The sequence below is a fragment of the Python bivittatus genome, unplaced genomic scaffold (genome assembly GCF_059951505.1).
Source record: "Python bivittatus isolate LINGU-HERP-01145 unplaced genomic scaffold, Pbiv_v1 ctg000270_np1212, whole genome shotgun sequence".
Lineage (NCBI taxonomy): Eukaryota > Metazoa > Chordata > Lepidosauria > Squamata > Pythonidae > Python > Python bivittatus.
The window spans coordinates 1,388,186-1,409,456 of record NW_028277050.1 but is presented as its reverse complement, the minus strand read 5'-3'; the positions used below and the strand labels follow the sequence as shown (position 1 = coordinate 1,409,456).

General features: G+C 41.2%; 1 protein-coding gene across 3 annotated transcripts in view; it reads right to left on the bottom strand.

The window, feature by feature from the left end:
• Nucleotides 1–21,271, bottom strand: part of NCAPD2 (non-SMC condensin I complex subunit D2) — a 39,098-nt gene that overhangs the window by 8,135 nt on the left and 9,692 nt on the right. For 2 of the 3 annotated variants that reach the window (XM_088138579.1, XM_088138580.1), the window contains 14 exons: nucleotides 20,794–21,003; nucleotides 19,264–19,438; nucleotides 18,799–18,883; nucleotides 16,227–16,360; nucleotides 14,834–14,966; nucleotides 10,543–10,627; nucleotides 10,287–10,451; nucleotides 9,896–10,113; nucleotides 9,491–9,602; nucleotides 8,901–9,024; nucleotides 8,616–8,771; nucleotides 7,845–8,022; nucleotides 3,932–4,026; nucleotides 3,383–3,463 (listed from right to left, as the gene is read on the bottom strand). In XM_088138579.1, the coding sequence (XP_087994705.1) occupies nucleotides 3,383–3,463; nucleotides 3,932–4,026; nucleotides 7,845–8,022; nucleotides 8,616–8,771; nucleotides 8,901–9,024; nucleotides 9,491–9,602; nucleotides 9,896–10,113; nucleotides 10,287–10,451; nucleotides 10,543–10,627; nucleotides 14,834–14,966; nucleotides 16,227–16,360; nucleotides 18,799–18,883; nucleotides 19,264–19,438; nucleotides 20,794–21,003 (1,951 nt within the window). The remainder of the gene's footprint in view (nucleotides 1–3,382; nucleotides 3,464–3,931; nucleotides 4,027–7,844; nucleotides 8,023–8,615; nucleotides 8,772–8,900; nucleotides 9,025–9,490; nucleotides 9,603–9,895; nucleotides 10,114–10,286; nucleotides 10,452–10,542; nucleotides 10,628–14,833; nucleotides 14,967–16,226; nucleotides 16,361–18,798; nucleotides 18,884–19,263; nucleotides 19,439–20,793; nucleotides 21,004–21,271) is intronic. The other variant, XR_015795785.1, reaches the window with a different exon arrangement.

The window sequence follows — 21,271 nt, the reverse complement described above, 5'->3', positions numbered from 1 at the left end:
AATAGAATTGATCTTTCTGAGGGACAGAATTGATCACTGACACAGAAGCCAAAGCAATGACAGTAAGAATCATTAGGAGAACCATCACAGATTTTATTGCTGATGTGCAATCCAAAGGGTTGGGCTCCTCTTCCACCCTATCCAACTGTACTGTTGGAATCACAAATGGAAGGAGAGGTGGAGAAACTGATGCTGGTTTTGACTGTAGTGGTGCTTCTAGCTCATATACTGGTAACAGGAGTGCTTGAAGGGAAGAGGTGGCCAAATAAAAAAACAAAACATGAATGAGAGCTGAGATGTTCGGTGTAACTGCACAACAGAAAGGACTAAGTTTTAGACAAGTCAGAATTCACAGTATGATTCTTGTTGGACTTTTTTTTTTAACCAAGAATGCTGTAGCCTACTTACTTGAGTGGGTACTTTGTGGCATTGTGCAAGACAGAGTAAATACTGCAAATGTCAAGGGAAACATTGCTGTAAATAGTGCATTTTAAAAAAATATTGTTTAAAGTTTTATGCTATATAGTACCTGATACTTTTATTTCAACAAGCCTTGAAATAAAAAATGCTAACAAAAAGAATGAAAACATAACAGAAAGTGAAGGATTGCAATGTAATCTGACTTTTTAGAAGATAGACTTCCTGCCAAAAGCTCAGCTGATGTTCCAGAATGCTAAATTGTGCAGGCAGGAACTACATGAATGTGAAGCCTAGAGATTATGAATATCCTGGTTCCTCTCCTTCTCATGGAGCAAGCAGAATAGCTAAAACCGCCTTTCTGAGATTTAATTTGCTATGTTTAGCAATGTTTTAACCCTAAGACAACTTCCATGCTATGGTTTAATGTAGTCTACAGAGATCAACCCAGATACAGGTTGGTTACCTTGGACAGAATGAGCACAAAGTACAGAAATAACCAGGTATGAGATAAAGTATTACCTTGGATCAGTATTTCATGCTATTTTCAGTGACAGTCTGTGCAAAAAGTAGTTGTAATAGAATATAGATTTGGGGTCATTAATGGAAGATCAGGATTAGGTGAGATTTATTTTCAGAAATGGAAAGCAATAATGAAAAGGGGAAATGTTTGGTGGAAAATAGCAAAACTCACTGCACATATATGTCTGAGACTGGATTACAGATTCACTTTGACAAAAGAAAAGTGTTACAAAACATTCTGGTCCATTGGCTGGCTGCCTTTTCAGTTTCTAGGACAGCATTCGTATTGGACAAATCACTCTTTTCTAAGAGACTAGTTTGGAAAGTTCACCAAATAGCTTGGGGATGAGGCTTTGAGACATGCATCTGCTCTAACATGGTAGTGAACAGTGCATAAAAATGGTTGATTTTAAAATTAAGAAAATAAATCCCTGAATTTGCCTGTACTGATCTCAAAAGTTATGACAGAGGCGGGCAATAACCCAATGCAAAAATGTAAGTAAATATAGTCATTCTAAATCTTAAGAAAGGCATTCATAAATGGCAGGAGTAGTAGAGGTTCTGATAACTGCATAAATAGCTTCCTTATAAGGATAGTATGGGTAATCCTCACTTACTGACCACCTGCTAATTAACTGTTCAAAGTTACAATGGCGCTGAAAAAGGAGACATATGATGGGTCTTCAAAGTTGTGGCCATTGCAGTGTTTCCGGAGTCATGTGATCACAAACTGGGCTCTTGGCAACTGGCGCATTTATGATGATTGCAGTGTCCCACGGTCACGTGATTGCCATTTGCAACCTTCACAGCCGGCTTCCGACAAGCAAAGTCAGTAGGGAAGCTGGCAGGAAATTGCAGTCACACGACATCATGCTTAATGATCGCAGCCAGAACTGATGTTATAAGTTGACGTGGTCATGTGACATTGTGCTTAACAACCGTGCCACTTAGCAACAGAGCTGATGGTCCCAGTTGTGGTTGATAAGTGAGGACTACCTGTGCAGTAGTATTGTCATAAAGCCCCAGTCCTCCCTCCCCCCACCAGCTCTATTATGCTACCACACTGGGGGTGGGGGGGATGAGTGAAGAACACTGGAAGTGTATGCCAAGTGTATACAGGTAGTCCTTGAGCTATGATGGCAATTGGGACTGGAATTTCTATTGCTAAGCAACGTGGTTGTAAAGCTTGATGTCACATGACTACATCGCTTAGTGATGGCAGTCCCAACACTCCCTGTTATGTAATTAACCAAATCTCACTGGTCGTTAACTGAGGACTCACCCTGATCCAAGCCATTCCTGGCTTGATCCCTCCTGAGCCTCGGTTCTTCCCCAAACAACCTATTCCTCCCCATCTCTACCCTTTTGACCACCCTGCACCCAGGGTGATCTAGAATGGGAAACATGCAGGGGATCAAGCAGCTGCAAAACTGTGTGGCTTGCTGCACTGCAGCTCAGGGGCTTGTTGGTGTGCTGCAGCTCTGGAGCTGTAAAAAGCCCCTGAGCCACAGTGCAGTGAGAAGCCACTGTGGCCCCTGGAAACCCCAGCCACCTCACCACCCTGTACTCTGCAGCCCCGCACTCTGCCTCTCCCAGCTGATCTTTGCTGTCTTCTTGCTCCTTCTGCTGATGAGGTGTGCCTGGTCTGGCCCTTTGCGAGGCAGCTGCTGGCCGCATGAGGCCTTCTCCCCCAGGTCTCGTGAGGAAACTGTCACATGTGACCTTGGGAAGAAAGTCTTGCATAGCCAGCAGCTGCCTCGAGAAGGGCCAGGCCAGGGTTGCCTCATCAGCAGCAGAAGCAAGAAGACAGCGAAGGTCAGCTGGGGTGGTGAAGCGCAGGGCGGCAGGGGTCGCGGGGTGCAGGGGTCCAAAACAGCAGAAATGCAGGGGAGATAGGCAGGTGGGGGAGTTGAAGTGCCCCTGCAGTTGTAAGTGTGGGCGGGCTGCCAAGTGCCTGAATTTTGATCATGTGACTGCAGGGGCACTGCACTAGCTCCCAGTTGCCTGTCGGGTGCAATCTGAGGTGCTGGTTATCACCTTTAAAGCCTAAAGCCTTACATGGCATAAGGCCAGGTTATTTGTGGGACCGCCTCTCCCTGAGGGTATCTGCCTGTCCCAATAGGTTAGACAGGGTGGGCGTGCTCCAGGTCCCCTCCCTTAAATAGTCTCATCTGATGGGATCTTACTCTAAATCTAAACCACAGCTACTGTCTAACCACAACTGATGTTACACTATTTGCATCCTGCTAGACAGCAGCACAGCTAGTTTTTGGTCTTCATGACTCCGTATCATTTTACTTTGTGAGGAGAATGTATCCCTTCTCTCTAAATCTGTTCTACTGGGTTTCTCGTTCCAGAGGTCACAGCTTCCAATTTCAAATTCCAAAGGATTGACAGATACTTTCATACAGAATGCCCATTCCTTTAGCAATTTCTTACTCACCGAGCAGTTCGAAATCGCTGACAAAGCTTCTCTACCAAGCTCTCTGTTTGCTTGTCCTTAGTGATAAAAGAGAAAAGTTGCCTGGGGGCAGGGAGTGGAGACAAGGGGAAAGAATAAAAAAAAAAAAAAAGGTTTTGAGTACTAATATTCAGTATTTTAATTTCTCCCGTAGCAATTGCAAGAAGATTCTGTGGTATTCTGAAATGTCAGCTTTTCATTCTTCTTCTCAGTATTGCTTAAAACAGGAGGCAAGCTGAGGAATTTCTTGAAACTGGATTTCTTGATTCAATTTCTTGTTTGGTTAGATCAAGAAATTCAGTTGCTAGGATGTCCACAAGCAACATCCAAAGGCAATAACGCTTCTTTTATTGTTTTCCTCTCAAGAATTCCAGGCATTCAGTATCCTGAACAGACTTGAACTCCACAATCTGACACGCTGTTTTGACTCCCATTTTATATACCAAGTAATTCTGGGGACTAAAGAAGCTCAGTGCCTTAGGCATGACATGTAAGAGTGTGGAGGAAAAAAAAAAACTTAAAAAAGGCTACCTCATAATGGTATGGAAAGGCTGCTCCTCTACACCAGAGTCTGCATCTGAGAGGCGGCTGATGATGTCAGGGAGCAGGTTGTAAACAGCATTATCCTGCAATGCAAATAAAGTGTGGAGCTTCTTAAACTCTTGAACCCATCCAGCCTTGGAGACAGGGCTGGACCTATATGAGATAATACTGGATAAAATACAGGTACTAAGACACATTTATCCAGAAGCCATGCCTGGAAAGAAATTCCAGTTTACCTTGGAAAAAGCCCATGTCATCTACAGAAAAAAATGGAAAAGGATATCTTGGGAGAGGAAATAAAACAATGTCAGCCAACAGAGCTTTCATTCGGCTTGATGACTTGCATCTTTTGCCTTTTGGTGGCTTGTTTAGCAAATTGCTCCATTTTAAAACACATTTATAGTGTGTAAAATATCTGCATATCCCCTTTCATAAAAATTTATCCTAGGATAGTTTAATGAACCATTAAAAAGAGAAGGGACACAGTTTGATAAAAATATGTAAGACAACACAGGAAAATGGAAAATCTAACAATGCAGTGCAATAGAACTAGGCATGTGGGTGACAATGAACTCATAGCCCAGGCCACTTTCTACAAATGAAGTCCCCTTGGCTGCTCTTGTGTCAGGGAATAATATAGGGTACAAGTGACCATATACTTTTAATCATTTTTCTTGTTGTCTATGGGGTTTTTTGGGGGGGAGGGGTAGAGGAGAAAAATAGAACATTTTGTTCTTTAAAAATTATGATCACAACATGATGTTGCTACTCCCTTTAGTGAAATGCATATTTACATTTAAGTAAGGTTTGCTATTCAGTTGGAGTGGTTCATCTGGTAAATGTGCATCAAAATATGTTGGATGGCAGTTGGATTCTAATCAGTGCTTTTGTGATAAGAAAGCAGGCTTTGTTTGGCTATGAGCAAAGACCCACAATAATCTCCAGAACAGCCGGATGGAAAGGGTCAGGATTAAACTGAGTGGTGTCTATTTTAAGTGGGCTGCCTACTTACTAGAGCTGAGTGGAGAAAAAAAAATTGGAGACCTCTCTAATGCTTTAAATTAATCCAGTACCAGCCCCATTTTGCTACTGAAAGAATGCAGACCTACCTCTTTCAGTTTGAACACATGAATATCCTCACTAATGTGGTGTGTCTCAAGGGTACCTCTTTAGAACGGAGATTAGAGTTTCCTTGTAATTTGTAGTTGGTGGAAGGCAGGCAGCAGTATGTTGGATTGCAAGGTAGTCTCTAGAATTGAGATCCTAGCTTGCAGAGAACAGAATGAGGGTGCCTAAGGTAAAAGTGAACTTTGGCTGTGCTTGTGGTACATTGCCTCAAATGTGCTGAAACTGAGTGGTACCTCCTCACTGTCAGCAGAGTATACATAGGTCTGGAGGCTAAATCCTATGAAGAACGGCTAAAGGAACTAGGTATGTTTAGCTTAACGAAGAGAAGACTGAGGGGAGACATGATAGCAGTCTGCCAATACTTGAAGGGCTGCCAGAGTGAAGAGGGCATCGATTTATTCTCCCTAGCACCTGAGGGTAGGATAAGAAACAATGAGTGGAAGTTCATCAGAGGGAGATCCAACCTGGAAATAAGGAGGAATTTCCTGACAGGGAGAACTATTAAGCAGTGGAACAGTTTGCCTCCCGGAGTTGTGGGCGCTCCATCATTGGAGGTTTTCAAGAAAAGATTGGACAACCATTTATCTGAGATGGTATAAGGACTCCTGCCTTGGGTGGGGGGTTGGACTAGAAGACCTCCAAGGTCCCTTCCAACCCTATGATTCTAGGTTACATAGTCATGCATGTGGCATGAGTGGGATTATGGCCAGTAATCTTGTCTATACCTTCTCTATCTCACGGAAAGGCATTATATGGAAATCTTGACTGAACAAATCCATAAGGGCTGTATGAAGTCAATATCTACGAGCCCATTTGGTAATGACTATGGCATGTGGAAGACTGTATATAAAAATGTAAGAGGATACAGTGGATGGAACATGAATAAATGAGTGAAATTAACAAAAGGAAAAAAATGTCTTGGAAGCTAAGACAAAGGGAAAGGATATAATAGATCTGAATGAAGGTGGCCTGACTGTATGGTGTAGAGTTGAAGAATACACATAGGGAAGTGAAGGTGTAGGTTTAATTGTGAACAAAAAGGCTAAAATTAGGTCAGGAAATAGGAATAGGTGTCATATAGGTTGTTGTGGGTATATGTGAGTGTAGGAATTCACATGTTGGTGACAGTGGATGTTATACTTCATTGAATGATGATTATGGAAGAACCAGAGATGAGGGATTGTACAACGTTCTAATGGAATATGATACCTATAAATTATTCTGTTAGATAAAAGAATGGATAGATGAGAATGAGAAGAGGCAATACAGAAAAGTGACTGGGCCATTCAAAGAATAAAAAAATAAACGAGAATGGTGAATGATTAGTGAACATCTGTTTAGAAAAAGGTCTGTTTTGAATATGTAGTGCAACCATAGGTCTCTCCATAGTTACACGTAGGAAAAGAATGAATCAAAAAACATGATGGATTTTTATTGTTTATGATGGACACTTAAGAGAATTAGCAAAGGATAAAAGGGTGATGATAGCTTCTGAATATGGGATAGACATTATTTGTAATGTTGGGTGGATCTTGGGAAAAATGGTTATGGGAGAAAAAGAAAGAAGTGAAAAAAATTAGAGTGAAAGTAATATGACTGCAGGAAGTGCAAGTATGAGTTTTACATGAAAAAGTTGTATAAAACAGATTAATTACCAGATTGAATTGAGAGTGGATATAAGAAAAGAAAATGTGAAAGCTTTCTGGAATTGAGTGAAAGGAATTATATGTCATAGAAGTTTGTAGACCTAAAAATAGTGGAAAGTGTGAAAAAGTGTGCTTGGTTGAATAGGAAAGAGCTGTAGTTTTAATATGCAAATAATATGCAAGAAAAAATTAAGTTTAAAAGAAGGAGTGAAAATATAGAGTAATTTGGTTGGAACTGTTTTCAAGTACATGAAAAAAAAGGTTGTTCAAGGAGCTTCCAGCAAAGTGAAAACAATAAAAAATAAAAGCAATGAACTGAGTTGGGATGAAACTGAAGTGAGGGAAAGATGGAAAGAGTATTTTAGAGATTTGTACAAGAATGATTGTGTTATGTTAAAGAGTGGGATTGAAGTGAATAATATAAATGTTAATACCCAAGAAAAAAATGATGAAAAGGAACTCATGAATGCTGTTAAGAATGTTGAAAAACAGCAGGTGTAAATACATAATTAGAGAAATGTTAAAATATGGATTTAGTTTGCTGATGGAGAGGCTGTCTGACTTATTTAACATGTGTGAAGACTGCATCTGTGTCTGATGATTAGAAGAATGCCATTATTGTTCTCCCTGGACCAGTGTTTCTCAGCTTTGGCATCTCCCAGAATTCCCCAGCCATCATATCCTAAAAGGGAGCAGAATGAGGGGGATGTGTGTACTATATGTATCTGGTGAGAGATGCACAAAGGTGGCTATAAAGCCACACATTTTTTTGCCACTTAGTGAAAACTATGCTTATATTTCTCTATAATTATTTGCTGAAACAAATAGGGCCATTTAGATTAAGCCAAGACTATGAATCAGTTCAACATAAAAGTTCCAGATTTGGCACAGCATCTTTGTGATTAAATTCCTTTTGCATTCTGACTAGCCTATCTGGCTGTGTCCCAAACCGCTACGGCCTGCTCTCCAAGGATAGAGAGTCTCTCAAGCTTCTATTCTGGACTTTTAAAAGGCAGCCATGCTTCAGTTATGTGCTCCATAAAGCATTATTTGAAATTTAGCAGCCCAGAAATGAGTAATGTAGGTTTTCTATTTCTGAGAGTTAAGCATGAGGCCTCTTTCCTTACTTTGTTAGAGAGTTCAGTGAAAAAATTCCGAGCCAGACGAACAATCTCATCTTCAGGGTCAACGAGAAGAGCTGCCATCTCACTCACTTGCCCCTTCACCTTCACCAGGTCTTTTAGGATCAGGTGGGTCATCACCATAGCAGCTGTCCGTCTGACATGTTGACAAGGGTCCCGCAACCTAAGAAACAATAACAAGCCACATCGTGGGGTGCACCGTCAGACGTCCTGAAGGTTTCAGCTACTGGAAACGTCTTTATGCTATATCCAGCTGGTTAGCATATTTCTTCACCTTCCAGACTAGAGCCCTTGCTACCAAAGAATTGGGGACACGGTGGCACAGCGGCTTAATGACGCTGAAAGTTGCCGGCCAGAAATGGTTGACGCTTTAGCTGTTCGAGTCCAGCCTTCGTGTTAACAGGGTGAGCTCCTGTTTCCTCCCCAGTTCCTGTCAATCCAACAGTTCGAAAACTCATGTGAGTAGATAATTGGGTACTCTCACTCTGGTGGGAGGAAAAATGCTGGCGGCGCCTTGCAAAAAGTCGGGAGCAGTTGCCGGTAAGCGCGAAAAACCGTGCACACCCGAAAAAGGCGCGAAGCAACGGAAACCCCGCCTCCTGCGCTCACCAGCTGGGCTCTGCTCTAGGAAGGAGGCACTGGCAAACCACTTCCGAAACACCTTGCCTTGAAAACTGCAAGGACTTGTCCAAGCAGTCACTGCAGAGTCGGTAACGACTGAGCGCAGATTAAAAAAAAAAAAACCCAAAGAATTACCTGGCATAGAGGTGGGGTGTCCAAGGTTCCACCAAGTTGGGAAAGCGGATGGCTAGGTCTCCAGCTGCAATGATGAGGTTTGCACGTACGCTGGAGAGTGTGGATTTCTCCATCATTGTGAAGAAGAGCCGCAAATGTGAGTCACAAAATTCTGTACTGCATGGAAATGAGAAGTGAGTAAACTTCCAGTTCATCAGTAAGAAGACTCCCAGCTGTAGTAGTAGGAAACATACAGCAGTATGTCAGCAAAAAGGATTTGGCAGAAATGTGCCTCACAGATCATACCTGATCATACAGAATTTTCCCAGGGCCAATGCAGCAGCTGCTGAGAGTGCTGGATGACTATAGAGTCCTGGATTGTTGCAAATCTTGAGTACAAGGGGAGCAAAGGCTGAAAGCAGCTGTTTTCCTATAAAGTAAGAGATGGTAGGAAAACTGATCATTCTAGGGAACATTGAACCTTTCTGTAGCAAACAGTGTAAAAATCCTCAGGGTTTAGCTCCTAGGCATGCATAAACACAGACTTTAGGCAAGCATAGAGAAACAGTTGTAATTAAATATTTAAGGTAATTCATTTAAAGTTGCCCATAATAGTACTGGCTTCAGCCACTGAAAAGCATGAACAACAGGAGAGAAATATTCAACACACTCAGCCTCTTAAGTTTTTAATGTTGTTTCACTATCACCTAATGTTCCATATTCTAGTATTTGAGGCTGGTGTAATGTTACCTCATTGGGTTCATGGCAGAAACTAATTGAAAACTAGGGATTTGTGTGTATGTATGTAGTTCGATTTCTTAACCAGCAGGCCACAAAAAGCAATTACAAAATTCAGCAATAAGAAGGAAAAAATTCTACTCAGCTTCCATATTTACCATCCAAGAGCTCTGTCTCACAAATGGTACGGATGAGCTCCGTTTCTGCATCTTCAGCAGAAGCCCCAACCAAGCCTAGATCCTCCTCCATGGTGGTATCATTCCCAGTACACTGTGCAGAGGGAAGAAATCACCGAGGGTTAGCACTGTTCTGTACCTCAATGGAGCAAGGCAGCCTTAAGAGTAAGAAAAGGCGTAGGCACTCATGATTTCTTCAGTGTATATCACTGCTCCTCACAATTACAGTTGAGGATTGCTGCAGGAGGATATGCTCAGCAAAGGTCCCTGCCCCAAATTATGAAAATCTGTAGCATTTAATAATCAGATGAGTGACATGATCTGATGGTGAGCCACTGAAGTAACTCAAGGCAAGTAGACACGGAAGAGAAGAATTCCAGCCCTCACCTTGTCATTTTGGACTTTTACAGTGCTGGCAGCCTGCTCCTTTGCCTCTCGCTCTTCCCCAAGGACACGGCGCCTGCGTAACTCATTGCTTACAGACAACTCCAGGTGTGCAAGCTGCTGCAAGGCCACATCCCCCGCAAGGGAGACCAAATGCGTTAACATAATGATATCAATTGTGCTGGAATCACCAGTCGCTTCATTGGAAGAAGATCCAGACTCTGGAGGGCAGACAATTTTTTTAATGGTACGTTTACCCTCTCTTTTTCTTTTCTGGACCTTAAGAGTCTGAACTCTTGCTGCCCTCCCTAGCCATGCCCCTTCTAAAGTCATCTGCCTCAAGCATCCCTCGCAAACTTGCCAAAAGTGGGGAACACTCTTGTCTTCAACTCACCTGCCTCAGCTGCTGTAGCAAACTCCTGCAATTTTTCCAGGGCTTGTTGGCTACAACACTGCAAGATCTGAACACATATTTCCTCAGGTCCTTCTGCCAACAGGTAGATAAGGGCAATTGCTCTCTCAGTAAAGGGAATCCAGTGTGCACTTGAATGAGTGAAACCTAGGGAAAAAGAGAAAGATAGGCAGATGCTCAGACAAGGAAACATGTTTGTATCTATGCCTACCTTCCTCTCTTAGCGTCATCAACTCACCCACAGTTATAGCCTCATGCAGACATTTGAAAAGTAGGTGTGACTGTGGAAGTCGGAAGGGAGTAGTGTTTTTCCCAAGGTCAGACTGTGTGAAAGGAGAAAGATTAACATTAGTCTTATCTAGCAGAACTTTTCCTGTTTATTGAAAGCAAAGCCAATTTGTGCCTTCCTAGTCCATTTTGAAGTTCCTATATACAGTAATACCTCGGTTCACGAACGCTTTTATTCACGAACAATTCGGTTCACGAACAGCACCGTTTGCAAAATTTTGCTTCCGTTCGCAAACTCTGCATTGGGTGACGAACATGACCCGCGGCCATCTTGCCTGCTCTGACATGTGGTCGTGGCTTCCTGTAGGGAGGGGGACTCTCCCTCCAAACAATAACTGCCTCCCCACCCACCTTCCTGTCCTCCACGCCAGAAGTCGCCTCAAGCAAGGTTAGTGTTCTCTCTCTTCATACTGTACTGTACTTTGTTTCATATTTTTGTGGTTTAAAAAAACAACAACATATGGTTCAGAACGAATTAACCTTATTTACATTGAACCTTATGGGGAAATTTGATTCGGTTCGCGACCAGAACCATGGAACGAATTAAGTTCATGAACCGAGGTACCACAGTACTGAAAGAAGAAGCTCCATCACTAATTAGAGCAGATCCTATTATAGAATTCAGACATATTTCTGACATATATACACAAGCTTTTGGAAGCAGCTCAGATTGTTTTTTTTCCCCTCAAACCTCCCTACCTCCCTGTTAACAGATGTAAAACTGCAGACCAGGCCTGAAAGCAAGCACTTATAGAAGTAGCCTCAAGTAGTATCTTGTGCTGATTTCAACATTTTCATTAAGTCAAAAGGAAGGAGCAATTATAAATAACGTTTAGATTGTACATGCCCATGTTCTTGCATACCCTTTATATGTTCTTAATCCTCAAGTTTATCAAATTTGAATTGGGAAGAAAAGAAAATAGGAAAGTCTGCCATTTCAAAGTTCAAACTATCCTGCTAATATGAAGTCTGGTCGTCTCCAAAAGCCCTCTGGTTAGGATAATCACAGAATCATCCTGCCTTCTTTTCAAACAAAATGCCTAAATGTCTTCCTTAAACGTTCTGCCCAAAGTGACTCCATTCTATCAAACTTCTCATTCCCTCCTGCATTACTAAAAAGGAGAGAGAAAAGACTAAGTCATTAAAGTATGTTCTCAAATCCAATGGGCTATCCTGAAGCAACATACTGTTTTGTTTTAATTATTAAATCTTCTAATCTAATCCCCTTCCATCTATCTTCCCCTTTTCTTCCAGACTAATCCCTGTACATATATACACTTCTGCTATAAAGCATTTTGGGCTGGCGTTTGCCTTCCTCTACTGTACTAGGCTCCCCTTAAATAAAAGAAGGTAATTTTCTAGGTACAATCCTTTACGAATACCAATATTATTCAGAGAATCTTGCAGCATTACTGTTTTTTATATACTTAGTGTATTTTATGTATGCTTTACTTTCTCTTCCTAATTAACTTGGTTGGTTTAATATATTATTTTACTTCGCTTATACATATATATTGAACTTGCTTTAGTTTTTTTGGGGGGGGGATCTGTTCTTTTAGGACATTAGATTTTCTTTAAGTATCCACAGTACAATGGGACAAGACCCTGAATGTGGGAATTCAGTTTAATGTGTGTAACACATATAGCAGCTCCAAGGAAGGATAAGCATATAGTGAAAACTTAGTTCTCACTTTGGTATGGTACACTGAAACAGGCCCATAAAACAGCTAAGTAATTAGTTCATATAACCTTCTATAAAACTCACCAAGTATTTACAGCTTAAGATTACAAACTACTGTATAGCCATAGCAGTGATCAAGGCAGATATCAGTGAATCCTACTGAACAAAGACTGCCCTTGTAGTTATTCTCAGGTTGAGGATATACCATATTATCTTTTGTACTGGCAGTTATATTTTTCAGTCCATGAGAAATTTTTTGAAAAAAGGTGGACAATTTCTCAGGGCAATTCAGTTGAAGAAAAAAATATGGTTCTTTTTATCGCTTGTTAATGAAGCCATGTCACAGAGTGAAGGTTTATTAAGCTTTCTTGTTTTAATTGTATTTTGTTTAATATTAGTGGATGTAATGGCCCATGGCCATAAAACACATGGAACTATAAACACAGCTTTTAATGCCCCATATTTGCAGCCCCTAAGGCCTCCCCAGATTGTGGTAGTGAATTCTGGTGGAAAAGCATAAAAATTTATACCTGAAATGAACAATATTCCCCACTTGCTTTTTACTAATAACTTCACTGTTAACTGAGACTGAGTTCTGATTTAAATTTATGCTCACAACCCCTCTAAAAGACAATCATAAACTCTATACCACAGCTTCCAAGGTTGCAAAATCAGCTCAATTCAAATCATCTAAGAACTTGAAGATGAGATTTTACTTAAAATTTCCTCCAATTATTGTTTAATAGTATTTGACTATCTGTGGCCCTTCGGAGGGTAAAGTTTAGCTCAGCAGGGTACAGAAACTATAGTAGTTCTAGAAGATTACTGGTGGGGCTTCTGTACAGGCACAGAACTGATATGTGTGATGCAGAGACCACAATGAAGAACGAATCACTCATTTCTTTCCATGCAATAGACATTTTAGCGTGTTTTGTATGGGCAAGGATGTGGCTTGGTGTTTGGAGACCAGATTTTCATATGTACTGTTCTCAAAGTCCAGTTGGGTTTTGAAAGAGGCCTCTTGTGAGAAATAATGAATGAGTCTGAGAGAAAGTAGTTTAGCCTGAATACTGGTTCTTTTTGGGCTGTTCTTTCCTTGCTCCTCTGTGAATTGTTAAGTGGCTTGTTGTTGGGATGGATTCAAACATTTAAACAAGCTATTAGGTAAATCAGTGAAGACAGAAGTCGACATTTTCTTCTTTCCACATTTTCTTTCTTTCAGTGCTTCTAGGTGCTCTTCTTTAAATTTGCTGTTGGGGGGGCATATCATAGAATAGTAGCTAATCAAGGGTTAACCAAGGTAAGTGGCCACTCACCCAAGCCTCGTCTGTTTTAGGAAGCAGGATTTCTGAGAACCAGCACAACTCTGACAACATTTTCCAATTTCTCCCAGTTCACTGCAGAACTTCTCAGCTCCTTTTGTGGAGGAGGTGGCAGCGGCGGCATCATGTCAGTCAGAATATATACTAAGTTCCTTCAATTCACTTCTTTGATAAAGCACTTCAAGTATTGCTTCTTCTACAGCTCTTGGAGGCTACAGGAATTTAAATTCCTGAAGGGGGTAATTAGATTCTTTGCAGGCATTATGACTTAACTCTGAGCAGGCTGAAATTCAGCTGATTAGATCACTAGAGCACTGTTCCAATGATACCAGTTCAATGACTATGCTGGACCTCCCTGGTCTCTGGGCCAGAGAGTTTCACAGGTATTATATAATGGCCTGGAATTTCTGTATTGCTGCCACTGGAATTAGAGAGTGATACTATCTATTTACCCTTGGCGAGGTGCAACTGAATACCTGGACTCCCAGAAGTTGCTGTGGCTGGAGCCATCCACAACTAAGAGGTGGATGTATTACAGGTAACAGTGTTAATGCTTGCAAAAGAAACCATGGGATGGAGAAGACAAGGAAGACTGGCACTTGTAGCTCGTTGTGTACAACCTTTCTTCTGAGAGCCCTTTCAGCCCAGATGGAGCCAGTTTTAGCTCTTGTGAGAGGCTATATTGTAAAAGACCTTGAGGCAAAACTTTCATGGCTAAAGCAATCAAGTCCTTTGTGACATGGATTATATTTGAATCTGTGCCTCTCCATCTCTTTTGATTCTCTCCATTGAGACAGCATTGTTTTCTCTTGATGGCTATCTAAGACAGCCTCAGAACCTATCGTGTAATGTACATGCCTGCATTCCATATGCAACCTTTTAAATACTTCTTAAAACTTGTTTTTCCTTCTTCTTTTAAATGATGTAAACTTGGTAGTAGTTTTAACAGTTGTTAGCTACTCTGAACAGTCAGTATGCACTAGAAGGGCAGGGTATTACCATTTTATATAAACAACATAAAGACATTAAACTTGAACCAACCAAAGCACATTATGCATAGTTTGTTGTACGACCCCAGCCATGTTGTACAGAAGTTCAAGACTGCTACCTTTTGTACAAAATCATCATGGTCTTAACAAATGGGCAAACTTAGCTCTCCTATCTAATATTCACTGTATATGGCTCACAGACCAAATAAATGAAGTAAAATATTGTCCTCATCAAAGGCAAACTCTGACCTTCTGGCTATTGGCAATTATGGAGATGGCATTACACACTTCCTGGGCAAGACGATAATCTTCATGGACTCTCTCATGTAATCCCACAGTGATTAAAACATCCAGGTTACTTCCCACAATCTCAGGCTTCCCTCTGTTGATGGCAGGAAAATCTCCCATTAGATCCAAATATTACAAAAATCTTCAAAGTGACCTTAAGGTCACTAAGAAAGACCAAAGCAAAAACTTACAATACTTGTTGTCTTATAGAAGCAAAGTAGTGGATGAATGCCAATTTCTTATAATTGATTATACCTCAATTATTTACAGAAAATGTAAATCAAGGATTTCACTGGGTTGCTGAAATACAACAGCAAAGCTTACTAAGAAAAATGGTAACATTTATATTAGCACAATATTTTTATTAGGCCAATAATATGCTATAAAGTTCTTAGGAAATGTTCAACAAACTAGGCATGTTGTGGCTGGGGGGGAGGTGAGTTATAAATATAAGGCTGGCAGGTATCAAAGCCATTTAGTCTTTAAAATGAAAAGTTGTCAAGTGAAGCACAGGGTAAGTCACTGAAACTTTAAATCTTTAAAACTTACCACAAATTATGTAACAAAATGTCTGAAAAATGTCTTCACTGCAGGGCCACCACACAATGCACGTGCAACAACTAATATTGAGAATTTACTGTTATTCCTCCTTGGGGAATTGTAAAAAACAAATGGGAGGGCAAAAAATATTTCAAAACAAAAACAAAAAGAGGAGATAGCCAAATACCAGTCAACATTATTTGAGTGTCGGGCTAATGCATTTTGGAAAATACTCTGTGACTCTGATAAAGGAGTGATTTTCAAAACACGTCAGATCAACAGTAAAATAATTGTGACTGGCACCTAAGCACTCCCACTTTTTTTTTTGCTTTAATTGCTGTGCCTGCCCTCCCTCCTCTTGCCCCCATAAGAATTGAGCTTTGGAGGGAGGGGCAGGTTGGACAGGATCAGAACTCACTGAGTATTTGACAGTAGAATCTTAACATACCACTGTAACTGGCAGAACAGTTGTAGAAGTAATCCGTATCAGGAAAATCTTACTCACTAAGAGACAATTACCTTTTCTCATGTAGTTCTTTTCAACAAACACCAATGATCTAATTTCCTTGTCACTCTCTCTTACCCACATATGTATCTCCAGGTTGTAAACTGCTACTTCATAACTTGAAGGGTAGGGAAAGATCAAGTAGATACCGAGTAAGAATACTTTTTCTAAACTTCCCTGGGAGAAGCAGGGAACTAGATTCTTTAGGTCAGTGTTTCTCAACCTTGGGTATGTTGCATGCAATACAATTATCATACTGAATCTTCTAAATGTATCAGCCATGTAGAGACAGCTGAGCTAACGACTCACCGTGCCATCATTCCTAGAAGCATGATAGCAGCATGGCGTTCCAATCCTGAGCACTGCAATTTCTCAGTAAACTGTTCCCAGAGCAGTTGAATCACAACAGGTTTTATTTCATCCTTTTGCACAAACTCTGAGATCTAAGAAACCACAAAGGTAGGCAGGAAATGGAATCAGGCAGTTTTTAAAGCTAGTATAAGCTCAAAGCAAAAGCTAACTCTGGCACTTTGAAGGCTTTCCTACTCTTTCTTCAAGGTAACAAGCAAAAGTCCATAAATGTTACCGCATCAGAATTAGCAGGACTGAGCACAAATTTGGCTTTTTCCTCCTGTGTAGAGATTTACACAAAGTAAATCTGAATACCCAATCTACTTGAACATATGGAAAGCTTAATTCATGCAGGGATAAATTCTCAGTGAATGAAGGTAAGAGGACAGGGCTATATTGATAAGAACATATCAAGGGTTTACCAGAAAAGCAAATGTTTGCTCCCTCTTTTAAATTTACATGCAGAAGTGAGATTTAAAATGGTCGGTTTGGGAATGACTGATTTTATTTCTTTGATATGTCTGATTCTGACACAAATGAAATAAGTACAGCATAGGCAGATTACAGACCTATAAGATCAAATAAAGGTTTCTCTAACTTATCATCCTGCTCCAATCAATCACTAGTAAGGTATTTCCAGGAAATCCACAAGCAGAATCTGAAGGCAGTAACTTTCCTCCTGTAATTTCCAGTCAGCAGCTGATATTAATCTGTTTGGTATCATTCAGCTCATAGCCACCATTATTTCCTTTTAAAAAGATCTAAGCCCAGGACAACATCAATTTACAACCAACCAATCAATCAAAATGATATGTTGTATGCAGTAGATGTCCTGAATATCATGGCTCTCAGCATTTCCAGGACTCAGTACAGGTAATCCTTGCTTAATGACAGTAATGACCAGAATTTCCATCACTAAATGATGCAGTTGTAAACTGTGATGTCATGTGACTGCATCACTTAGACGGCAATCCCAGCAGTCCCAGCTGCTGTAGTTAAGCAAGGATCGTGGGTCGTCAAGTGAAGACCTCACGTGACTGCGACTTGCAACAAGCAAAGTCAGTGGGGAACCCAGCAGGGAGTTGCAAGTCCCGCTCACAATAAGTCTTTCCTTAGACAGCTTACAAGCAGGCTGAAGGGTGGGGGAGTGCTATGGAGTGTGGCTGGGTGGGGGAGGGGGCGCTGCAGTGTGGTGTGAGCGCTGCCAGGCGGGGAAGGGGCTTCCGTGGCCCAGTGCAAGAGCAGCCAAGCATGTGCTACAGAGTGTGGGTGGGGGGTGCTGCAGACAGGCACGTGCTACAGAGTACAAGATCCCTGGGATTTCGTACTCCACAGTGGAGGTCCTCGGGAGAAAAAGCGATGGGAGCGGGAGCAACTTGCAACCTTTTCTGCTGGCTTCCCCATTGACTTTGCTTGTGAGAAGCCAGCAGGGAAGGTTGCAAATGGCGATCACATGACCACAGGACGCTGCGACCATTGTAAGGGCAAGCCAGGTGCCCAAATCGCAATCACATGACCACAGGGGTGCTCCGATGGCTGGAACTTTGAGGAACAGTTGCAAGTACTACTTGTTCAGTGCCATTGCAACTTCAAATGGTTGCTGAACGAGTGGTTGTTAGCCGAGGACTATCTGTATAGTAAGAGAAAACCATTTTTCCAATGCCTAAACATTTTATTTTCCATTTTCATGTCTCCTTAAAACATTCAACTTACCTTCATCAATTAAAGTAGCATATTCCAGATTTAATTAATTCTGAGAACATACCGCAGAGACCTTAGTGACATCTGTGTTTCAGTTAAGTACCTCAGGCATTGCAAAATAATGCAGTGTAAATAGCGTCGGCTACTTGGCACATGTAACACCACTGCTTTCGGAGCTGCACTGGCTGTTGGTGTGTTTCCGGGTACAATTCAAGGTGCTGGTTGTCACCTATAAAGCCCTTCATGGCTTGGGATGGGGTTATCTTTTCCCAGTTCTTTCTACCCGTCCAATCTGGTCTGGCAGGATGGGTATACTCTGGGTCCCGTTAGCCAAGGAACGTCAGCTGGCAGGGACCAGGAGACGTGCCTTTTTTGCTGTGGCGCCTGCCCTCTGGAACATCCTCCCTCCTGAGATTAGGATGGCTCTGACCCTTTTGGCTTTTCGGAAGGCCTTGAAGACCTGGCTTTATGCCTGGGCCTAAGGCCCCGAGCGTGTGAAGGGCCCTGTTTCATGGTTGTGCTGATACCGATGGTTTTTAAAAATCTCTTGGCTGCATTTATATTTATATTTAATTTTTTGTAATGTTTTAAATGTTGGCTGTTTTTATTGTTAGCTGCCCAGAATCACTGGTCTGAGATGGGCGGCTACATAAATTGAATGAATGAATGAATAAATAAATGTCTAAAGAATTAAAGTGATAGAATAAAAATCTAGATGGGTAATCATGATGGCAATTTGGGGGCAGAGATTATGCTCCCAATGTTCTTCAAACAAAAAATACCAGTCAAATCCAACTAGATGGATTTTCATAAGGGAAAACACACTCACAATTTCTCCAAGGCACTTAATAGTCCCCAATGATGCATCAACTATGAGGAGAGAGAGAGACTGCACCAAATTCTGGGCTCGAGTCCTGTGTAGAAGGTAAACAGGAAGAAGTAGGGTTAATTCTATTTAATTCTGTCATCATGGCATTCTACCCAGAAGTTAGTTGCATATATCCAGATTCATAACCTAAGTATTTATTCTGAGGCGTAGGGCATGTGGACAACCCAGACTAGCCATTCTTCACTTGGTCTGCATTCCTTGCTCTTGCGGGATCAGAGTCTATTAAGGAAGGCAATATGTTTCAAACTAAGAAGTCAGTCAAGACAAAGCTTAGATTTGCCTATGCTGAATAGTGAGCTTTGTAGTTAGATTCTGTATTTCCTCACTATCACTCACAGTTAATAGAAGTATATAGTTTGTGTCCCACCTTTCTGTTGTGATTAATGGAAATGGATCAAGCCAAACCTTTCAGAGTCACCACTAGGGTTCAGATAGAGTCTCCTATAGGCATCCAACACAGCTTCTCTGACTCCAGATTCCTTAGACCATATCAGGGGGAGCATGCGACGGACTCCAAGCACAGCCTGAGGTACACCAAACTGAGAAACTATAACAAAGAACTCAATAGCTTCTTGTGCCACTGAAAAGAAAGAACAGGATGGAGAAGACTGTTTGACATGGCAGTTTCAATTCATACCTCAGGCCACTCTATCAATGTTTCAGCTCTTTTTCCTTAGGTTCCCACTGAATAATGATTAGTCTGAAGTCAGGATAGTTATTTAATCCACCATATTTCTCAAGTATATGGTTTTGAATTGTGTAACTAATCTGCTTCAACAATCACTTGGTTTCTATGGCTTTTTTTTTTTTTTAAATCCACTTTCAATCGTGACCAATTCAACGGAGACTGCCTGGACAAGTCCCTGCAGTTTTCCTGGCAAGGTTTTTTCAGAAGTGGTTTGCCATTGCCTCCTTCCTAGGGCAGAGCCCAACTGGCGGCTGCAGGAAATCAAGTCTCTTCCGTTGTGTTGCGTCCAGCAACAGGCAACCGATTCCCGTTTTCCCATGCAAGGCATCGCCAGGGTTTTTCCTCCCACCGGGGTGAGAGTACCTGTTTACCTACTCTTACGCTTTTGAGTTGCTAGGTGGGCAGGAGCTAAGGGCACAAGATGGGAGTTCACCCTGCCGCGCGGAGCTTGGGCTTGAACCACTGAAGTGTCAACCATTTCTGGCTGGCAACTTCCAGCATCATTAAGCTGCTGCGCCACCGCGTCCCTTTGCATGTATTCCATGGCTAGAATACACAAAATTCTTATTAAAGCACTTAGTTTACTTAGCCAATTTATGATTATATAATAGTGTGTAAGACTTCCAGTTTTTAAAAGGTGTCTCATGGCCAATACAGCTGCTTAAAATATAGTGCCCCCCCCCGTATTTAAGTTGTATTTTAAATATTTTAGAGTGTTGAGTTATTGGAGTAGTCTGTTTAGATGCCTTGCCATATGTAGGTTTTACACTTTTCAGTTAGTTCTCACTTTCCAAATCTTCTGTTGAAAGATATTGTCAATAGCTGTCATGTAATCAAGAACCACTCCTTGATACAGGATTATATACAAGATAACCACTGGGGAAAAAACACAGTTCTGCAAAATATAATACATGGGATATATATGGAAAGGTTCCAGTTAGAAAGCAGTTAAAAAAAACCCAAGCAAGCAAAACCCAAAAGTGAATTCTACTTTACAGAATATTTCTTATGTTACTATCTATATACAGCGGTGGGTAGAATCCAGGAACTATTTTTCCTGTGTCACAAGCTGTGGATCTGGAGTTCCCTCTAAATCTCCAAAATGGTTTCAGAAATTGTGTTCCAAATAACTAATGCTCCAAGTTTCCAGACCTATCCTATTCCAGGCCTGAAGATTTAGCCCAAACTTTATTGCACATGATACATGGTGAAAAGAAACAAAAGAAGAGAAACATAATTATACCAACCAGATGCTGAGCTTTCATACATGAGTTTAGAGACCATGCTTATGGCTTCAGTGATTTTTGCAGAAAAGTTGTAGGCATCCTGTAAGTATTGTACCAACATCTCCTGTTTTATTAACACTGCTGGCAGGAGGTCCTCCTGGGTTTGCTCTTCATTCCCTGTATTGTTTGTATCATCTGTGGACTCTTGGACACCAACTGTAATCTTAGTATCTGCACAGCGGAAACAAGAACTGAATATATGTAATCCCAAACTCAACTTATGCAGAGCAATATAAATAACAAGAACATACAAGCTTATATTGCTATGGGTGAATTTTTGTCCTATTGCAATAAAAGGTGAAGGTCTTGGTGCTCTCTGAGGTTGGTTGTTTACTTGCAGACATTTCATTACCCAACTAGGTAACATCATCAGGATGCATTGATGATGTTATGTAGTTGGGTAATGAAACGTCTGCAGGCAAATGATCACCAAGAACTT